Source organism: Helianthus annuus, chromosome 8 (assembly GCF_002127325.2).
Source record: "Helianthus annuus cultivar XRQ/B chromosome 8, HanXRQr2.0-SUNRISE, whole genome shotgun sequence".
NCBI lineage: Eukaryota > Viridiplantae > Streptophyta > Magnoliopsida > Asterales > Asteraceae > Helianthus > Helianthus annuus.
Genome location: NC_035440.2, coordinates 151,474,370 through 151,495,876, shown reverse-complemented (window position 1 = coordinate 151,495,876; position 21,507 = coordinate 151,474,370). Strand labels below are relative to the sequence as shown.

Genomic DNA, 21,507 nt, shown 5'->3' with positions numbered 1-21,507 from the left:
TTTTCGAATGTACTTAGTAATGAAGATGCGGAGATTATGATTCGCCCGGTTACGTCTGATGAGGTGAAGAATGCTATGTTTAGTATTGGGGAGGACAAGGCCCCTGGTCCGGATGGGTATACGTCGAGTTTTTTCAAGAAAGCATGGGAGATTGTAGGGAATGAAGTTACTAATGCGGTTCTTCAGTTTTTTGAAAACGGTAAACTTCTTAAACAGATTAATCATACTATTCTTGCTTTGCTCCCGAAAAAAGACATTCCGGATTCGGTGTTGGACTATCGACCGATATCATGTTGCAATGTTTTGTACAAATGTATAAGCAAAATCATTACTGATCGTTTGAAAGGGAGTTTGGGATCTCTTGTTAGTGTTAACCAATCAGCCTTTGTGCCGGGTCGGAAGATTTCGGATAATATCCTCCTCACTCAGGAATTGATGCACAATTATCATTTGAATAGGGGCCCGTCCAGGTGTGCTTTTAAGATAGACATTCAGAAAGCATATGACACGGTCAACTGGAATTTTTTGGAGAATGTGCTGGTTCGGTTTGGGTTTCATCGTAAAATGGTGAACTGGATCATGACGTGCGTGTCCACGGTCTCGTACTCGTTATGCATTAATGGTAGTCTGCATGGTTATTTCAGGGGTAAGCGGGGCTTAAGGCAAGGTGATCCTATGTCTCCTTACTTATTTACGCTAGTTATGGAGGTTCTATCGCTTCTGCTTAAGCGAGCTGCTAGTATGCCGTTTAAATATCATGCTCAATGCGCCAAGGAGAAGATAATTAATTTGTCGTTCGCTGATGATTTATTTATCTTTGTGCATGGTGATGTGGTTTCTGTGAAGAAAGTAAAAGAAGCGCTGGAGACGTTTACTGACATTTCAGGTCTTGCACCTAGTCCAGCTAAGAGTACGGTGTTCTTTTGCAATGTGCCTCTTGCGGTACGGCAGGAAATTCTGAATATTATGCCTTATCAGGAGGGTATCCTTCCTGTTCGCTATCTTGGGGTTCCTCTGATTTCAACAAGACTTTTATATAAAGATTGCACGATTCTTATTGAACGTATGGAGAATAAGATTGTTAATTGGGCAACCAAAGCTTTATCGTTTGCTGGTAGGTTACAGCTTATTAATTCGGTCCTCTCATCGATGCATATCTATTGGGCTTCAGTGTTCATTATTCCGACTAGGGTCATTAATGAGCTTGAAAAACGGATTCGCAGATTTTTGTGGAATGCGGGATCGGAGGGTAGAGTTCGTGCCAAGGTGGCTTGGAATGATGTGTGTTTGCCGAAGAATGAGGGTGGATTGGGCATAAGAAGCATTGCTGATGTCAATAAATCGCTCATGGCAAACCATATTTGGAGTATTATCACGAAGCGGGAGTCCATTTGGGTGCGTTGGATTCACGACTATAAGCTTAAAGGTCGAAATTTTTGGGATGTTCCGTGTCGTGGGAGTATCAGTTGGGGATGGCGTAAGATCTTATCTATTCGTCATATCATTCGGCCTCACATTTGGTCGTCTATTCAGAGTGGGTCTCAAACAAATGTTTGGAGTGATATGTGGTGCTCGCTAAGCCCGCTTAGTTCCTTTATAACACCTCGGGCCATTGCTAATGCAGGTTTTTCGTTACAATCTACGGTTGCAGACGTTATTGACCATAATGGGAATTGGAAGTGGCCGCAAGTGTGGTTGGACCTGTTTCCGGTATTATTTACGATTTCGGTTCCGAATATTGTCCCTAATTCTTTTGATCGTTTGGTGTGGAAAGGTTTGGATGGGAAAATTGGTGAGTTCCAATCGGCTCAGGTGTGGAACACAATTCGGAATAGGGAGAATCAGGCGATGTGGGCGAACATGGTTTGGTTTTCTCAATGTATACCGAGGCATTCTTTTCATTTGTGGCTAGCGTTTCGGAATAAATTAAAAACGCAGGACCGGTTGACAGTTTGGGAAGCAGGGAGCCTTACGAATTTAAATTTGATGTGTTGTCCGCTTTGTTACTCGGACCGTGATAGTCGGGATCATTTATTTTTCAGATGCTCTTTTGCGGAGCATGTGTGGAGTAATATCAAGATGTTAGGTCAGTTGAGAAGCGTAAACAATACGTGGGAATCGGTTTTAGGTTGGGTGGATCATCATTCAAGCTCTAAACAAGCGGATCATGTCATTTGTAAGTTGTTGATTGCGGCATCGGCGTACTACATATGGCAAGAGAGGAATAACAGAATGTTTAAAAATCTTAAGAGGACGGAAGCCCAAGTAGTTGAGGTGATAAAGAACACGGTTCGAATGCGTCTCATGGGTTTCAGGTTTCGATTGGAGTCAACGAAGAAAAGGATTTTCAAGTTGTGGAAGATTGAAGAGAATGAGAATAATGTAGCGAAGCCAGGCTAGCGTAGCTTTGTTTGTGTCTAGGTTTCGTTGGTTGTGTTTTTTATGGTTGTATTTGTTTTGGTCGTTTGATTGGTTGTTTTTTCTTGTTTGCCTAGGCTTGGTCTGTCAAGTCTAGTTGGTGTGTCGTTTTGATACACCCTTGTACTTAATCAGTTATTTATAAGATTCTTCGGGGTAACCCATTACCCAAAAAAAAAGTCAAACTGTGTTTGACTTTCTGCATTGACCAGTTTATGGTCAACACGTAGTTCGTTTGAACTTCCTAACGTGAGCGTAATCACGATGGTTATAGTCCCTAGTGACTATACCTACTGATTACCACGTTATCTAGGCTCAGTGACGAGTCGTAGTTTCGGCCAAAATGCGTTTTCTCGCGTATTTTGTAACCAAACTACTCTAGGGTATTAAAACCGTTTGTTTTAATACCAAACCTGTTTTCTAACATTACTAAACATGTTCTAGCATGTTTAGCTCGTCGCTTTTAGATTTGTGCTTGTTTAGGGTCGTAAAGATGAGCGATCTAATCAATCGCTTATGCTTACGAACCCGACCCATTTGGTCGATCTTTAGGATCCGACCAAACATTTTAGGTGACCATAGTTGTATAGGGAATAACCTTCCGAGGTTATACCTTATGGTCACGACGTTTAAGTAGTTGTATGATAAGTAGTTCTTATGCCTTAGGTAAATTACCAGAATACCCTTTTTGCGCCAAAAATTCATTTTAAACCTATGTAACATAATTTTTGGTATCTAAACTGATTTAACAACAATATTAAGCATGTTAAGGCATATCTTATTTGTCATAGGACTAGTTAGGCTTTCCGAACGCGTTTTACGCGAACGACACGTTAAAGTAGCATAAGCTACCTAAGCGGGTTGTAACGGGTCAAAAGCACTTAGGATAGGTTTCGTTTTAGTATATAGGCTTTGTTAAACCATATTACATAAGTTCCCATACTTATTTGGTTTACGAACCCTCGTACTACCCGATCCTCCGATAGGTCCGTTTATTAATGTAGATACCTATATAGGTGCCGTTTGATTCCGTGATCTACTAGCATTGCTTGGTGGTTATCCTACGACTTCTAAGCAATCTCAAGTGAGTACATAGACCCCTCTTTTACTGTTTTTCAAACATTTTTGGGGTGAAACACATGTGCCTACTTGTTACTTTCATGCTTTCCATGTTTTCACAACTTATACTTGCTATGTTCATTAGTACACTATTAGTACATGATTTCATTATGTTTTGCTATGTATGTTTACTTAACATGCTAGCACATTGATTTTTTTTTGGGTAAAGGGTTACCCCGGTGAAATTTTATATCAGCCAACCAAATGTTATACCAAATGTAAACAAGTTATGTGAAAACAATGTACTAAGTATGCTAAGTAAACATACAAAGCAGAAAAGTCATGAAAAACAATGTGCTAATATGCCATGTAAACATATATCGCAAAGTAATGTAATGTAAATCAATGTGCTAAACGATTCTTTACTACATTCATTAACATTAGCTACGCCGCTCGGTAGTAAGTAATGGTACCATAGGACTTGACAAATCCCGTTCCTGACATCCTGGGTTGGTTTGGATGAAAGGAATGACTGAATCCGAAAACATTTTTACTTTGATAACCTTTACTCTAAGGTTATCCTGCTGTCTTAAAGCTTGAATGTAATGCGTTAACTTACCACATAAATGTTTGTATCAATAAAACAAGCTTTTACTTGGCAAAACATAACTTTTTGATTTATTCAAAATACTTTGTTTTGTTCCTTTTTACTTATGGTTAAGTATTCTCATTTTTTTTGGGTAAAGGGATACCCCGGTGATTCTATATATTCACGACCAAATAAAACAAGTAGTGTAGAAAGCCTAAACTAGTTCAATCATGAGACATGCCTCATGAAAGTGGAAACAAAACAACCCAAGAAACCAAAACAAACATCGTGACAACTAGGCTATAACTCTAGAAAAAATGATAAACAAATAAAAACGCTAATCAGCCTCCATCATCATTATTTGCTATCCCACGAATCTCCCATTCTCCAAGCAACTTGCGCACTCGCTCATTGTTCTTTAATTTCGCACCCATCAACTTGTATCTGACCGTCATTGTAATGATTTCACTCAGTTTCTCCGGAGGTCTTACCTGATTTTTGAATAACCTCGCATTCCTTTCTTGCCATATGTAATATGAAGTTGCCGCAATCATAAGCTTAGCCACATAAACCGTTACCAATTTAGATTTCGCCCGAGCAAGAAGCCAATCCACAATATCCATCCATCTCGGCCGAACAGCACTCATACCCACTTTTTGACGGACTATACTCCAAACTTGAGATGAATATTTGCATTCGAAGAATAGGTGAGTATGCGAGTCAAAATTCTCATAACATAACAGACAACACATCATGTTCATGTTCTTTCTTCGTGAAAAATCCCATTGTAGAATTTTATCTTGTGTGAGTAATTTACCTTTGAATATCAACCACATCATAAAGGCATGCCGCGGAACGCATTGAGCAAACCAAACAACACTACACCAATTCACTTCAGGTTCCGAGTGCCGAACCGAGTGCCAGACGGCCGACGTAGAGAATGCATTTAGAGCATCACCATCTCGCCATAATAGTCTATCAAGTTTAGCCGTATTTAAATGCACTTGGTCAAGTTGAATAAGAACCGGAAAAAGATCTCTCCATGCCACGGGCCAGGACCAAATACCATTCGAGTAAACGTTAGCCACCGAATCCTTTAATGTAAAATCAGCATCAGTAATGGTTCTGGGGGACAGAAAATTTCCCAAAGGTCCCAAATCACACCAATAGTCATACCAGACTGAAGTATTAACTCCATTGCCTATTTCTGACCAAACATGAGTTCGGATAATCGACCTCAGCTGCATCAGATTTCTCCAAGACCAACAACAATTAGTGGGCATTTTACAAACCCAAAAATTATTACCTTTTAACCTGTAACTGTGCACCCATTCAACCCACAAGGATTCACGCCTAGAAATAATACTCCAAATATGATTAGTCATTAGGGCTTTATTCATATCTCCAATACGTCTAATACCCAAACCCCCTTCATACTTTGGAGTGCAAACAGATTTCCAAGAAACTTTAGATTTGCCCTTAGAAAACGAAGGATCTTGAGACCATAGAAAATTCCGCATTATGGATTCAAGCTCATGAACCAGACGAGCCGGAAGCATAAAAACAGAAGACCAAAAAATATGCATAGATGACAGAACTGAAATAATAAGTTGTAACCTTCCCGCAAATGAGAGTAACTTGTTCCTCCAGTTCGTAATACGTTTCTGTAATCGCTCCACAAGCACCCGGCAATCCTTATAACCAAGTCTAGACGAGATAAGTGGCACACCCAGATACCGGACCGGCAATTTTCCTTCGACAAACGGCATAATATCCAGAATTGCATCTTTGACCCGGTCAGTAACATTACAAAAGAATATCGTACTCTTCTGATTACTAGGCACTAAACCCGACATCTTTGTGAAGTTTGAAAGAGATGTCATAATACACCTTGCCGAGCTGACTTCTCCTCTCGCAAAAAGAAATAAATCGTCCGCAAAACATAAGTTGATAATTCGCTGTTTCTCACATTTATTATGGAATTTGAAAGATGAGTCAATACGAACAGTTTGTTGAAGAATAGCTGTTAATACCTCCATAACTAGGGTAAATAAGTAAGGGGAAAGAGGATCCCCTTGCCTTAAACCACGCTTGCCCTTGAAAAAAACCATGCACAGAGCCATTAACACAGATCGAAAAGGAAGCGGAAGAGATACATAACATAATCCAATTCACCATCTTATCGTTAAAGCCAAATCCAAACAACACGTTTTTGAGAAATCTCCAATCAACAGTGTCGTAGGTTTTCTGAATATCAACTTTAAAAGCACATCTAGGAGGCCCTGAATGTCTATGATAGTTGTGCATCAATTCTTGAGTTAGAAGAATATTATCAGAGATTCTCCTTCCCGGAACAAACGCCGATTGATTAACGCTGACGATTTCGTTGAGCGCGCCTTTAATCCTATCCGCAATAATTTTGCTGATACACTTGTATAAAACATTACAACAAGCAATCGGCCGATAGTCACTGACATTCGACGGAGTAGGTACCTTTGGGATAAGAACAATAGTCGTATGATTCAATTCCCGAAGCAGATTACCAGTTTCGAAAAAATCCATAACAACAGAAGTAATATCATTCCCAATAATAGGCCATGCCCCCTTGAAAAAACCCGCTGTATAGCCATCCGGGCCTGGAGCCTTATCAATCCCAATAGAAAACATCGCCTTTTTCACTTCCTCCGCAGTTACCGGACAGACCATATGAGTAGCAACCTGGGGAGATAGAACTTTAGAGAATAAATCTGGAGCCGGAGTGAGAGAGATATCACCTTGCGAGCAAAAAAACTTCTCATAATGCTTAACAAAAGCTGAAAAAACCATATCACCTTCATATAACTTTCCTTCCGAATCGTGAATAACATCTATCCGGTTATAATGATTCCTGATTTTCAAAGAGGAATGAAAGAAAGCAGAATTCATATCCCCCGCCCTCAACCAGTCCACCTTAGACTTTTGTTTTAAAAATCGCTCTTCATCCAAAGAAGCCTCCTGCAGATCACGACTCGTAGTAGACTCGGCTGCCCTAAGCTCGAGATTAGACGGATGCTGATCAATTTTTTGCTGTAACTCATCCAACTTTGACCGAAGAGAAGTAACTTTATTGTGTAGATTTCCTTGCTTAAACAACAACGATCGCAGAGGATTTTTCAGCAAGCGTAACTTCTCTACAACCCTGAACTGATGCACACCATTCACACTAGTCTCCCAAGACTTTTTAACGATATCTAAAAACTCTGGTTTAAAAACCAGAAAATTAGCGAACTTAAAAGAACGAGGCTTCACCTTACTAGCATCAGGAAATGATAGGATACAAAGACAGTGATCCGATAGCCTATAAGGCTTAAAAACGGCCACCGAGTTTGGAAATTCAGCAACAAAAGGAGTATTTCCCAACACTCGGTCAGTTTTCTTCAGCAAACCGATTCCCTGCTTAGGCTTTTGGTTCCATGTAAACTGAAACCCTACTCGGTTAACATCAAAAACCTCCATAGCATTCACACAATCTTGGAACTCCCTCATCCCAATCGAAACCGACGAGGATCCCATAGAACTATCCTCATGGTTTAGCGCGGAATTAAAGTCACCCATAACACACCATGGCTTATTACCAACAAAACCTTTATGCATTGAAAGATTATGCCATAATTCTCTACGAGATATATAGTAATTTGCTGCATAAACAATAGAACAGAAAACCATCCTTTTATCCACTTTAAAAACAAGCTGAAGATGCATCACCTGAGGAGACTGAGCCAAAACCATCACATCAAATATAGCAGGATCCCATCCAATAATAATTCTCGTACCTTTGTCACAGCAGCCTCCATTCGACGTCCAATCCCAAGAACGAAACACTACTTTGCACACTTTGCCCAATTTACCAACATCTACATGAGACTCTAGAATAGCACACAAGCTCAAATTGAAATCCTTGACTGCCTGGCGAACCTCCATTTGTTTGAGAGGGCGGTTCAACCCCCTTATGTTCCATGAAGCAATACTAACCATTGTTAACTTGTAGAGAAGGAGTGCTTGCCCCTTTGTTCTTCTTTAAGTTCTGAGTACCATCCATGATAAATCCATCCATTTCATCATAAATCTCCTCAACATCGTCGTCATCAGAAGCCCCATTATTCGTGTCGGACTGCATTTTACTAGGACCCGAATCGTCCTTCACCTCATTAAGAACATCGAACGGGTTTGTTGATCGAAAAGAGTTAGAATTAGAAGTAGAGGCCTTAACGTTATCCGCCTTCGGTTTTTGCCCCACCGGTCGATATTCGAACTTAGCTTTTTGCTTATTCACCGGAATCCCAACTTTCTTCGCAGCTTTCCTACCATCAACACCTGTATAACCATCTTGATCTACGACAGGCATCTTTTTTGACTGTTTGTTTTTTTGTCGATTATGATCATCATACATAACCTTACTTTGAGTGATTGGTTTCTTAGGACATGAGTCGGTATTGTGTCCAAACACACAACATGTGGCACAGCGATACGGACTCCATTCATACTCCACATACATAGTCTCTTTGATAAACCCCTCCCCTTCAGCTTCAGGAATTGCCATAGTAATTTGTTCACGAAAATCTTTATCAGCAGAAATTTCAACCAACGCTCGAGCATAGCTACTCCGCCCCCACGAGTCCATGCACATAGACGTGGTAAAAGAGTCCAACATCTTTGGTTCCCCAATAGTTGTTGCAATCATGCTTAGACCATCCTCCGTATAAGCCGCTATAGGAACTTCGTGTATCTTAACCCACACTTGTACCTTCTTTACCTCTTTCTTCTCGAGTTTAGTTGTTGGGGTCCAGCCATCAAGAAACAGCGGTTGCGATCTGACTATCCATGGCCCATCTTTTAGAACATTCAACATACCAACTTCGTCATTAAACTTGAAAAAGAAAAAACCATTCGCATTCATCATGGTTTTTTGCAACCCATATTTCTTCCAATTAGATCGCACAAAGTAGTCGACAACTGGAAACGCTACTCGATCTCCTAAAAAATATCCGTACAGTGTGTTTGCCAACTTATCTTTCACAGCACGCACTGATTCTTTCGGAAGAACAACATCACAACCATCATGAACCATTGAGCAAGCAAGAGATCTAAAATTAACTTTCTTAGGAATATTACCTACAACCGAAGCTGCATATGACAAAGGTTTAGCATTGTTTTCCAGACTCGGCTGGGTTGTTTTTGAAACACCTGTACCAGCCAAATTGCCTCCGGCACCTTCATTGTCAAAGTTCACAGGTTTGGTGATGGCAGCAAGACCATCTATAACCGACATATTATCCGAGTAAAACATACCCCTCTTCGGCAATACTGGCTTACCTTCAATATTAGTCACACGAAGACTAATTCCCCGAACAGGAACAGTATCCGGAGAGTCATTCACAGCATCAGCAGCCGCTGGAGAAGAAAAATAACTATCCCGATCAAACCCTTCCCGGTGCACCTGATCCAATGGGATGTTACTCCCAGAAAAATCACGACTATTCGTTCAAAGAAACACAACTCTCCCTTAAACAACGTACAATAAAACACCATGCAAACCAGAGACGACCACGAAACCAAGAAAACCGAAGAACAAGAAACCCGAAAAAACGAAAACCCTAATCCTGAAACCCTAGAGCTGAATGTCAATCCTAAATAGATTAATCCAGAGTACCAATCTAGCTAAGTTAAACTCAGTTAACCGCGACCAATAACACCCGGATTAATAGATCAGGATCTCGAAACAGTATCTATGGCGGCGATTGAATAAGAAACGAAAACCCTGATTTCAGATTAATTACTATTGCTAACGAGTTCGTTATAGAGATTTGATAAACCAAACCTCTAATCACAGACTGTTATACAATCGAATCGCAAAGAAATTAGGGTTCATGATGAAACAAGGAAATCGCCCAGGAGAGAGAGAAAGGGTTTTTTAGTGTTTAAGCTTTTTACCAGGGCCCAACAAATATTCTCATTTTGTTACTTACCATACATAACTTTTGTTTACACTTAACTACATGACTACATTTTGGGTTTTAAACATATGACAATGGTTTAGACAAGAACATTTGATGGTTGGTTTAAACATGGACTTTGTACATTGGTGGTTTGTTTAATGACTTAAGTAACGATATGTGTGTAGTATGATACAAGCATGGTGGATACGCCGCTGGTACTTCCTATATATAAGTGCTTGTATTGTATTACATGTCATAGCGTTATTTAAATCATTTAGTTTGGACTCATACATTTTTTACACAAATAACACATTTTCACAAGACTTCGTTTTACAAGACTTCGTTTTACAAAAACAACTTGTTTTATACGTTTTACAAAAACAACTTGTTTTATACAACTTATTTTTACTTGGTTATTCTTTTAACCATACGTTATTCTTCTATTTATACATATCATTTGATTTCATCGCTTTTCAAATGATTTACAAAACAAAACATTTTACAAGATTCATGACTAACTTTTATTAAACACTTTTCTTAAACTTAAGTCATGAATCCTATTTTCATAAAACCTATGTTACTCACAGGCATTTTTATGCTGACGTACCTATTTTCACATGTGTTTCAGGAGCTAATGCATAAGATGATGATCGTGACACGCTAGGGTGGACTCGGGCCTTAGTGACATAAAACAAAGCTAGACTTAGTTTAATGACGTTATGTACTCTTTACTTCAGTAGTTTTAAGACAATGTAACATGTTGGTTCTTGTTTTGAACAATGTATTCCACCCTTGGGTGATGAATAAAATATTATTTTAATTACCTTGGTTGTGGAACAATAATTCTGTTACAACACTCCCCGACGTTTCCGCCATGATTTGATGTTTTACGTGGTTGGGGTGTGACAATTTTTATGCTGCCGTACCTATTTTTACACATGTTTCAGGTGTTGCTATGTGATGATTGTTGATACATGCCATACATAGGATGGACTCGTGCCTTAGCGACTTTTTTTTTGGGTAAAGGGTTACCCCGGTAAATTTTATAAATGAATAAAAGAATTACACGAGTGTGCCTGAATGACACACTAGTTCTAGACTTGGTAAACCAAGACTAGACGAAACCAAAAGAAAATTCCCCAAACAGTGAAACGCCCGATCTCCTTTTGACATATAACATAACTTTATGCGAAATTCTATATAAAAAAAAAAAAATTCGACATGACCCGTTTGAAAACTTAACCTTTTCCCTGCTTTTAACAACATCATTCTAATTATGTTCTACGACACTTTTCAAAAACCACAAAGTTGTGACCATAAGGTTCACCATGAACAATTTTGTACAAAATATACCAAAAGATTTAAAATTTCTAGCTACTTACTAACATACTAGCCACAACTAACATCATATGACAAAACGAAGTTTTTGACCCATTCATATCCAACAACATGAACCGGAAGCGTGTAAAAGGTCGTCACTTGTGTGTTCGCTCCGGGTGCGCCGAAATCAAGCATGAGATTTACCTAACATTCATAACAACAAACACTTGTTAGTTCGTAACACATAACAATTAAAATCCTTTAGTTCCATATTCTTTTTCAACCCGTTAACATAACATAATACCTTACTAACATATTTACTTTCATTCGGTAACATTCATCGTTCCACTTTCCAATTCATTTGTGATGAATCGCCACATGTCATATCCTTCAATGTACTTACCCCAATTGACCCGTATGGCAAATCTAATTCCTAAACATTCCAACTATCATTCTACTTAACATTCCATCCTAATAGACGGATCCTTTAAATTTTACCACAACTTGATCTTTCGAACATTTCTCCATACAAACTCTTTGCATTTATTCAATCATGATTCATAAAGGGAAATTATACTAAAATCATAGTTCTAAATGGTATCATTCATAATCTACAATTATAGTACATAAAGTTCATATGAACTTACCGCGATCTTGAGATGCTTGTGATTTCGAGTGACTTGCGCCTTCTTCCTTCTTTGTTCCTATACATCACAACTTCATATACTTAGCTTTCGACAAATTTCATTATTCTCATTTTCTTTGTCATACGATTATGATGTTTATAAATCATACGCACTCTAACCATAATCATATTTCATCAACTTAACAAACTTTCATACAAAAACACAATTTCATTAATTTAGACATTTCATCGAACACATGGCGTGCGTACAATCTAATAAGCATGATGTACAAGTATTTATAACACATTCATCCTAACTTCATCGAATAGATCAACAATCGTAACCATACTAGATCTGATTCAAATCAAATCACTCATCAAAACACTTCTATAACCTGAGTTTAACATCAACATTACAACTTTTACTAAATTTTACTACCTTACATAATCTCAAGTGGGTTTTTGCCCCAACTACTAGTAAAATCGAAATAGCACATCATATAACTCATATTTGTTCCTATCATTCAACATCTAGGTTCGATTTCATACAAACATCATATATCATACATAACCCACTTCATCAAATGTTAACAAATCATGAAATTACACTTACTAGATGTCAAGAACACTTAGATAGTTGAAGTTCTTGGCTCATGCATTTGAAAAATCCTTGATTCCCTTTTCAATTTGATGGAATTTAGTATCTTAGGGTTTTGAGATGGAGAACTTTCTCCTGGCCTTCTCACGATCGACCACACACACACATACTTGACATTTTTTTTTGTTTTAATTACACACTTTTCATTTTAACCCCTTAACTATTATAACATGACATTTTTCTCTTTATTACTTACTAACTTAATAATCTTTCATGCCTAATTATAAGATTTTAGATTTTGTTAAAATGCTACAAATCTTATAAATGATAAAATTTCATGTCTACCATTTCTTTTCGCTAAAGTATTTCGATTAAACATTATGAGATGTCATACAAAAATTTGGGATGTTACAACTCGTCACATAAGAAATTCGGGGTGTTACAAGTCTACCCCCTTAAGATGGTTTCGTCCCCGAAACCAGAATACATACCGAATAACTCTGGGTAGTGCTTTAGCATATCATCCTCCGCTTCCCATGTGAGATCCGATCCCTTCCGATTTTGCCATTGAACCAATACTTGCCGAACGGATTTGTTGCGGAGTTGTTTTACTTTGAAGTCTTTTATTGCTACAGGCCTTTCAACATAATTCAATTTTTCATCTACTTCAATATCGTCCAGTGGCACATATGCAGTCTCATCTGCGAGACATTTTCGCAGCTGCGACACGTGAAAGGTGTTATGAATCCCATCCAACGGGTGGTAATTCTAACCGATATGCCACCGCCCCAACCCGGGCGAGTATTTTGAATGGCCCAATGTATCGAGGGCCTAGCTTCCCACGTTTACGAAAACGGGTTATTCCTTTCCATGGAGAGACCTTTAATAACACAAGATCTCCCACTTGAAATTCTATTGGTCGCTTTCGTCGATCCGCATAAGACTTTTGTCTATCTTGCGCTGCTTTTAATCTTGACCGTTATATCAATCTTTTCATTCGTCTTGGTCACTACTTCTTTTGGCGCGATCTCTCGTTGTCCCACTTCCCCCCAACAAACTGGGGTCCTACATTTCCTTCCATAAAGCATTTCGTAGGGGGCCATTTTTATGCTGTTATGATAACTATTATTATATGAGAACTCTACCAAAGGTAGATGATCATCGCAGCTTCCTCCGAAATCCATAACGTACGCCCTTAACATATCAACTAATGTTTGAATAGTTCGTTCTGACTGACCATCGGTTTGTGGATGGTAGGCGGTGCTAATGTGTAATTGGGTCCCCAATTCATCATGAAACTTCCTCCAATAACGAGATATGAACCGGGTGTCCCGATCGGATACTATAGACACCGGAACTCCATGTCGGGATATGATCTCGTTCATATAGACTTCCGCCATCTTTTCTGAATTATAATTTTCCCGAATAGGTAGGAAATGTGCACTTTTGGTCAGTCGGTCAACGACCACCCATATTGCATCGTGCCCTTTTCTTGTCTTGGGAAGCTTAGTCACCAAATCCATCATTATATGTTCCCACTTCCACACCGGGATCTCCAAGGGTTGTAACTTTCCATACGGCTTTTGGTGTTCGGCCTTTACTTGGGAACATGTCAAACACTTAACAACATACTTGACAATGTCTCTTTTCATCCCCGGCCACCAATAATTCATCCTCAAGTCTCGATACATCTTTGTAGCCCCCGGATGAACGGAGTATCGAGACTTGTGAGCCTCATTCAACAACAATTCTTTCACCTCACAATACCGAGGTATCCAAATTCGATTGTACCTCGTTTTCATACCATTTGCATTCTCTTCCAATTCATGAATAAACCCTTTCGTTCTTTCTTTCTTCGGGTCAACAGCATTTAAAGATTTCGTTTGAGCTTCTCGAATTTCATCAAGTAGTTTAGGAGTGACTACCATCTTCATGGATTTTACCCGAATCGGGGGCGGGTACTCCTTTCGGCTAAGTGCGTCCGCTACTACATTAGCCTTCCCGGGATGATAATGGATGTCACAATCGTAATCCTTAATGAGTTCCAACCATCTTCGTTGCCTCATATTGAGATCTTTCTGTTCGAAAAAATATTTGAGGCTTTTATGATCCGAGAAGATAGTACATTTCACCCCATAAAGGTAGTGCCTCCATATTTTCAAAGCAAACACGACTGCCGCCAATTCTAGATCATGAGTTGGGTAATTGTTTTCATGCTGTTTGAGTTGCCTTGAGGCATACGCAATGACCTTACCCTTTTGCATTAATACGCAACCTAATCCTTGGCGGGAGGCATCAGTAAATACTACTAATTCATCCGTTCCATCCGGTAGTGTCAACACCGGAGAATTTGAGAGCTTTTCTTTTAAAGTCTGAAACGCTTTTTCTTGTTCTTCACCCCAGATAAACTTTTCATTCTTCTTTGTTAACTTTGTCATAGGAGAGGCTATCTTGGAGAAGTCTTGGATAAATCTCCTGTAGTACCCAGCCAAGCCTAGAAAACTTTTTATTTCGCTTGGATTCTTCGGGGGTACCCAATTCATTACCGCATCTACCTTGGACGGATCCACATGAACACCGTCCGCATCAATCACATGACCCAAAAATTGTACCTCTCTAAGCCAAAAGGCACACTTTGAGAACTTTGCATATAACTTTTCCTTGCGAAGCGTTTCTAATACATCACGTAAATGGGAAGCATGCTCTGCTTCACTGCGGGAGTATATTAAAATATCGTCGATGAAAACGATTACATACTTATCAAGCATATGTCGGCACACCCGATTCATTAAATCCATAAACGCAGCTGGTGCGTTCGTCAGCCCAAAGGACATTACTAAAAACTCGTAATGTCCGTACCGTGTTCGAAACGCGGTTTTCGGTACATCTTCTTCTCGCACACGCAGTTGGTGATATCCTGACCGCAAATCAATTTTTGAAAACCAACTCGCCCCTTGTAGCTGGTCAAAAAGGTCGTCAATTCTGGGCAACGGGTATCGATTCTTCACCGTTAACTTGTTCAACTCTCGATAGTCGATGCACATTCGCATCGAGCCATCTTTCTCCTTCACGAATAATACGGGTGCTCCCCATGGCGAAACACTTGGTTTAATAAAACCCTTATCGAGCAATTCCTGAAGTTGCGTGATCAATTCTTTCATTTCGGTTGGGGCCAACCGATAAGGAGCTTTAGCTACCGGTTTTGCACCCGGGTTAAGCTCTATTTTAAATTCTACTTCTCGTTCAGGTGGGAGCCCTGGTAGGTCTTCCGGAAATACATCCGGATATTCATTCACCACGTTCACATCTTCAAGCTTTGGGACACCTCGACTAGTGTCAATCACATATGATAGATAAGCTCTACCCCGTTCCTCACATGTTTGACAGCTTTGATTATAGAGCACAATTTCGGCTTGATAACCCTTTCCCCTTGGACACTTATCCGTTTCCCCCCCCCCCCCCGAGGTTACTATATGAATGACTTTCTTTTCACATTGAATTTCAGCATGGTTTTGGGCTAGCCAATCCATTCCTACAACTACTTTAAATTCCCCCATGTACATTGGAACAAGGTCTATACTAAATTCCTCATCTTCGATTATTATCTTACAGTTTTTGCAAATATCATGCAACAAATAGCTTTTACTATCAGCAACTTCAACCTCTAAGGGTATTGACATCTTTTCAAGCTTAAACGATGGGTGAGCTAACAATTCATTAGAAATGAATGACCTACTAGCCCCGGAATCAAATAAAACATTCATAGGCATAGAATTAACCAAGAATATACCTGAAACCACGTCCGGGCTAGCTTTAGCTTCATCCGAGGTTAACTGAAACATCCTTCCGCGAGCCTTGGGGGGCTCATCCTTCTTTCCATCTCTCTTTGCCCCTTGTTGGAGTTTCGGACATTCCGCTTTAATGTGCCTCGTTTCATTGCAATTGTAACACGCCTTTGAGTTTTCGGGGCACCTATAAAACGGATGTCCTTCTCATCCACATTTGTAGCATCCCTTCTTTCCCGACAAACATTCACCCGAATGATGCTTCCCACACGTCTTGCAAGTCGGGATTTCACCACTTGTTTTCCCTTTCTTGCTTTGGTCTTGATATCTTGCCTTTTTCGATAGGCTTGCGTTGGTAGGCTTCTCCGCTACCCTTTTCTCTCCCCGTTCAACCTGCCTTTTTATCTCAATTTCTCTGTCTCTTGCCCATTCAATTAGTTCATTTAACGCCGCACACTTGGAGGGGTTTACAAATTCCCGATATTCAGCCTTTAACATAGCATGGTAACGTACAATCCTTTGCCTCTCAGTCCCCGCTATCTCCTCACAGAACTTCACCCTCTCAAGGAACTTGTTTGTTATCTCATCAATCGTTTCATCCTTTTGTCTGAGACGTAAGAAGTCTTCCTGAATCTTATCAATTGCGGATTGTGGACTATAATATTTCAGAAATGACTCCTTGAATTCTTGCCATGTTAACGATTGTACCTTATCATCCCCCAATTCCTTCGAGTATGCGTCCCACCAATCTTTTGCTCGAAGTTGTAGAAGGCCCGTGGCAAACATTACTTGATCCTCCGCTTCACATCTACTTCGTGTAAACACTGCCTCGGTACTGGAAATCCACCTTTGACAAGCTATCAGATCAACTTCCCCTTTGTATGGTAAGGGGTTACATGCCATGAACTCCTTGTACGTGCATCGCCGAAAGCTTTTCTTCACTTGCAATTCGCTAATCATTTCTTTCAATTCTTCCACCTTGGAAGTTACCGAGGTATTAATTATTTCCAATACTTGCCCTTCGACTTTTTTGGGTAAAGGGTTACCCCGGTGATTCTATATATCAACACAACCAATACAAACCCCATGAACGTAAGCGAAAACCAAAACACAAGCAACTAACAAATCAACACAAAAAACAACTAGCCTGACAAACTAGGAACAACTAAAAAACAAATCAACACTGATCAGCCCCCATCGTCCAAAATCTCTTTGCCATGGACTTCCCATTCGCTCAATAGTCTTCGAACATTACCAGTATTCTTCAGTCTTGCTCCCATTAACTTGTATCGAACCAGCTGTATTATGTGAGCACCAACAGTTTCTGGCGGTCTTAGATGATTTTTAAAGATCCGAGCATTGCGTTCCTGCCAAACAACATAAGCCGTAGCCGCAACCACCACTCTAGCAACATAATCCGCGGCTAGTTTAGACTTGGACCGAACAAGTAACCAATTCACAATATCAGCCCATTTAGGTTGAACCGAGTCCATACCCACCTTACGTTTCACCATATCCCAAACTTTAGCCGAGTAGTTACATTCAAAAAACAAATGACTATGGGAGTCATGATTTGCATAGCACAATAAGCAACACATCATGTTCATATTTTTCCGTCTAGACAAATCCCAGCTTAGAATTTTATCCTGCGTAAGTAATTTACCTCGCATGATCAGCCACATGAGAAACGCGTGCCGCGGGATACATTGGGTAAACCAAACAATAGTGCTCCATGCTACTTCCGTTTCTTTATGCCGAATCGTATTCCATACACATGAAGTCGAAAAATCTTTCCGATCACTACCATCACGCCACATGATTCTGTCAATTTTGTTCGGGGTTACGTGGAATTGATCTAGCTGAATTAAGACTGGGAATAAATCCCTCCAAGCAACCGGCCATTTCCATTCTCCATTTAACTGAATGTCAGACACCGAGTCCTCCAATCGAAATCCTGCATTAGCAATGGTTCTAGGGGAGATAAAGTTACCGAGCGGCCCTATATCGCACCAATAATATAACCAAGCCGAGGTCCGTGTACCATCACCAACATCCGACCAGAAAAAATCTCTCATTTGCGGTCTAAGTTGAAGGAGCTTTCTCCACGAGTAGCAACTATTGGAAATAATTTTAGATAACCAGAAACTATTACCTTTTAACCTGTAACTGTGCACCCACTCCACCCACAATGATTTTCTTTTCGTAACAATACTCCAAATATGATTAGTCATGAGTGCTTTATTAACATCTCCTAATCGCCGAATCCCCAATCCGCCTTCATATTTAGGGAGACAAACTACTTTCCAAGAAACCTTCGCTTTACCTTTTTGAAACGTAGAGTCTTGGGCCCAAAGAAAATTCCGCATCTTCGCCTCCAATTCATGAGTGACCCGTGATGGCAATAAGAAGACAGAGGACCAGTAAATATGCATAGAGGACAAGACGGAAACAATGAGTTGCAATCTGCCAGCAAACGAGAGTAATTTATTTCTCCAATGCATGATACGTTTGTCAAGCTTTTCCATCATAACACTACAGTCTTTATAAAGAAGCCCTGACGAAATTAGAGGCACACCAAGATAGCGCACAGGCAAGGATCCCTCCTTGAACGACATAATGTTCAAAATAGCATTTTTAATATAACTCGGGACATTACAGAAGAACACCGTACTTTTCTGTATACTAGGCACCAACCCCGACATTTTAGAAAATTTAGAGAGAGAATTCATAATACCTCTAGCTGAAGCAATTTCCCCTCTAGCAAAAAGGAACAAATCGTCTGCAAAACATAGATTGATAATTTGCTGCTTCTCACATTTGTTATGAAATTTAAAAGACGAATCAATCCTGACCATGTGATGCAGAATGCCCGTGAGAACCTCCATCACAAGAGTGAACAAATACGGGGACAACGGATCTCCCTGGCGAAGACCCCGATTACCTTGAAAAAACCCGTGCACATTACCGTTGACACAAACGGAGTACGAAGCAGTGGAGACACAAACCATGATCCAATCAACCATCTTACCGCTAAACCCAAATCCCAGCAAAATATTCTTAAGGAAGTTCCAATCAACCGTATCATAGGCCTTCTGGATATCTACTTTGAACGCACATCTTGGGGGGCCCGAATTACGATGATAATTGTGCATCAATTCTTGGGTTAACAGAATATTATCCGAAATCTTCCTTCCTGGGACAAATGCCGATTGATTTATGCTGACAATATCATTTAACGCCCCCTTCACTCTGTCCTTAACTATCTTGCTAATGCATTTATAAACTACGTTACAACAAGCTATCGGTCTGAACTCAGTGACAGTCGACGGAGAAGGCACCTTTGGAACTAGCACAATAAGAGTGTGATTTAATTCTCGTAGAAGATTACCAGTATCAAAAAAATCAATGATAGCCCTTGAGACATCATCACCCACTATAGGCCACGCACTCTTGAAGAACGCCGCCGTATACCCATCAGGACCCGGGGCCTTATCAATGCCAATAGAAAACATGGCCTTCTTAACCTCATCTTCCGTCACCTGTCTACACATATGATTAGCTACACTCGGATCCAAGACGTTAGAGAATAAATCCGGAGCCGGATTCAGCGACGTATCACCCCTACACCCCAAGAACTTCTCATAGTGATCAACAAAAGCTTGATGAACATGGTTGCCCTCAAATAAAGTACCCCCAGCATCACGAATGACATCAATCCGGCTATGATGATTTCGGTTTTTTAAAGAAGAATGGAAAAAAGCCGTGTTCATATCCCCAGCTCTCAACCAGTCCACTTTAGATTTCTGTTTAAGGAAACGCTCCTCATCCAATAACGCTTCTTGGTATTCAGCACTTACAGTAGCTTCTTGAACCCGAAGACTCTCAACATTTGGCTGGTTATCAATACAACTCTGAATGGCCTCAAGCTTATCACGGAGATTTTCCACTTTTTTATGCAAGTTACCTTGCTTAAATAACAGAGCACGAAGTGGTTTTTTCAGGAGCCGAAGACGTTTAACAACACAGAACTGATGCACTCCTTTAATTCTAGTACCCCACTCTCGCTTCACAATGTCTAAAAATTCAGGTTTAAACACCAGAAAGTTAGCAAATTTAAAAGACCGAGGTTTCGGCATACCAGCATCTGGGAGCTTTAAAACGCACGGGCAATGATCCGAGAGCCTATACGGCTGAAAAAGAGCAATAGCATTCGGAAAAGCAGTTACGAACTCGGTATTACCCAACACTCTATCGATCTTTTTCAGCAAGCCAATCCCCTTCTTGGGCTTCTGATTCCAAGTAAAGTGGAGACCCGATCGATTAATATCAAACATCAATATTATCCACACACTCTTGGAATTCCTTCATGCTAATAGAAACAGATGAGGCCCCCATCGATTTATCTTCTAGGTTTAGGGCCGAATTGAAATCACCCATAAGCACCCAAGGCTTAGTACCAACAAAAACTTTGTGCATAGACAAATGGTGCCATAACTCCCTACGTTTCACATAGTAATTAGCCGCATAGACCACCGAGCAAAAAGCTATTTTGTTATCTTTCTTGAAAAAGAGTTGTAAATGAATAACCTGATCGGTTTGAGACAAGACCATGACATCCAAGATGGCTGGATTCCAGCCTATGATAATCCTTGTACCCTTGTTACAATGAGCCCCATTTGATGTCCAATCCCATGATCGAAACACAGATTTGCACACATGACTCAGCCTACTAACATCAACATGCGATTCTAGAATAGCACATAGACTCAGATTATAATCCTTTACAGCCTGTCGAACCTCCGTTTGTTTCAGAGGGCGGTTCAACCCCCTTATATTCCACGAAGCAAGACTAACCATTGTTAACCGCTGAAGAAGGAGTGCTTGCCCCTTGTTTAGTTACAGGTTTAGTAGCATCATTAACAAGAAATTCAACCGTCTCATTGTATACTTCCTGGACCTCGTCATCATCCGAATCATCTTTCATATCCCCTACTCCGCTTCCACCAGCTTCATGGTCATTCCTCGAATCATTTAACACGTCAAAGGGGTTATTCGAATAAAAACTCGACGTCGTGGCTGATTTATTCGGCCCACCACTGGTTTTTAACCCAACCGGACGGTATTCAAATTGCTGTTTT

At 40.1% G+C, this 21,507-nt stretch overlaps 1 protein-coding gene across 1 annotated transcript; it reads right to left on the bottom strand.

Moving 5' to 3' along the window:
• Positions 1 to 16,576: 16,576 nt before the first annotated feature.
• Positions 16,577 to 17,329, bottom strand: LOC110875938. The gene has a single exon (XM_022124130.1). It carries the CDS (start codon positions 17,327 to 17,329, stop codon positions 16,577 to 16,579), a length of 753 nt encoding a protein of 250 aa, XP_021979822.1.
• Between the last annotated feature and the right edge of the window lie 4,178 nt (positions 17,330 to 21,507).

What these genes read in the sequence shown, in the direction of transcription:
- LOC110875938 (XM_022124130.1), bottom strand. Translation starts at nt 17,329, where the DNA reads ATGATTAGCGAATTGCAAGTGAAGAAAAGCTTTCGGCGATGCACGTAC.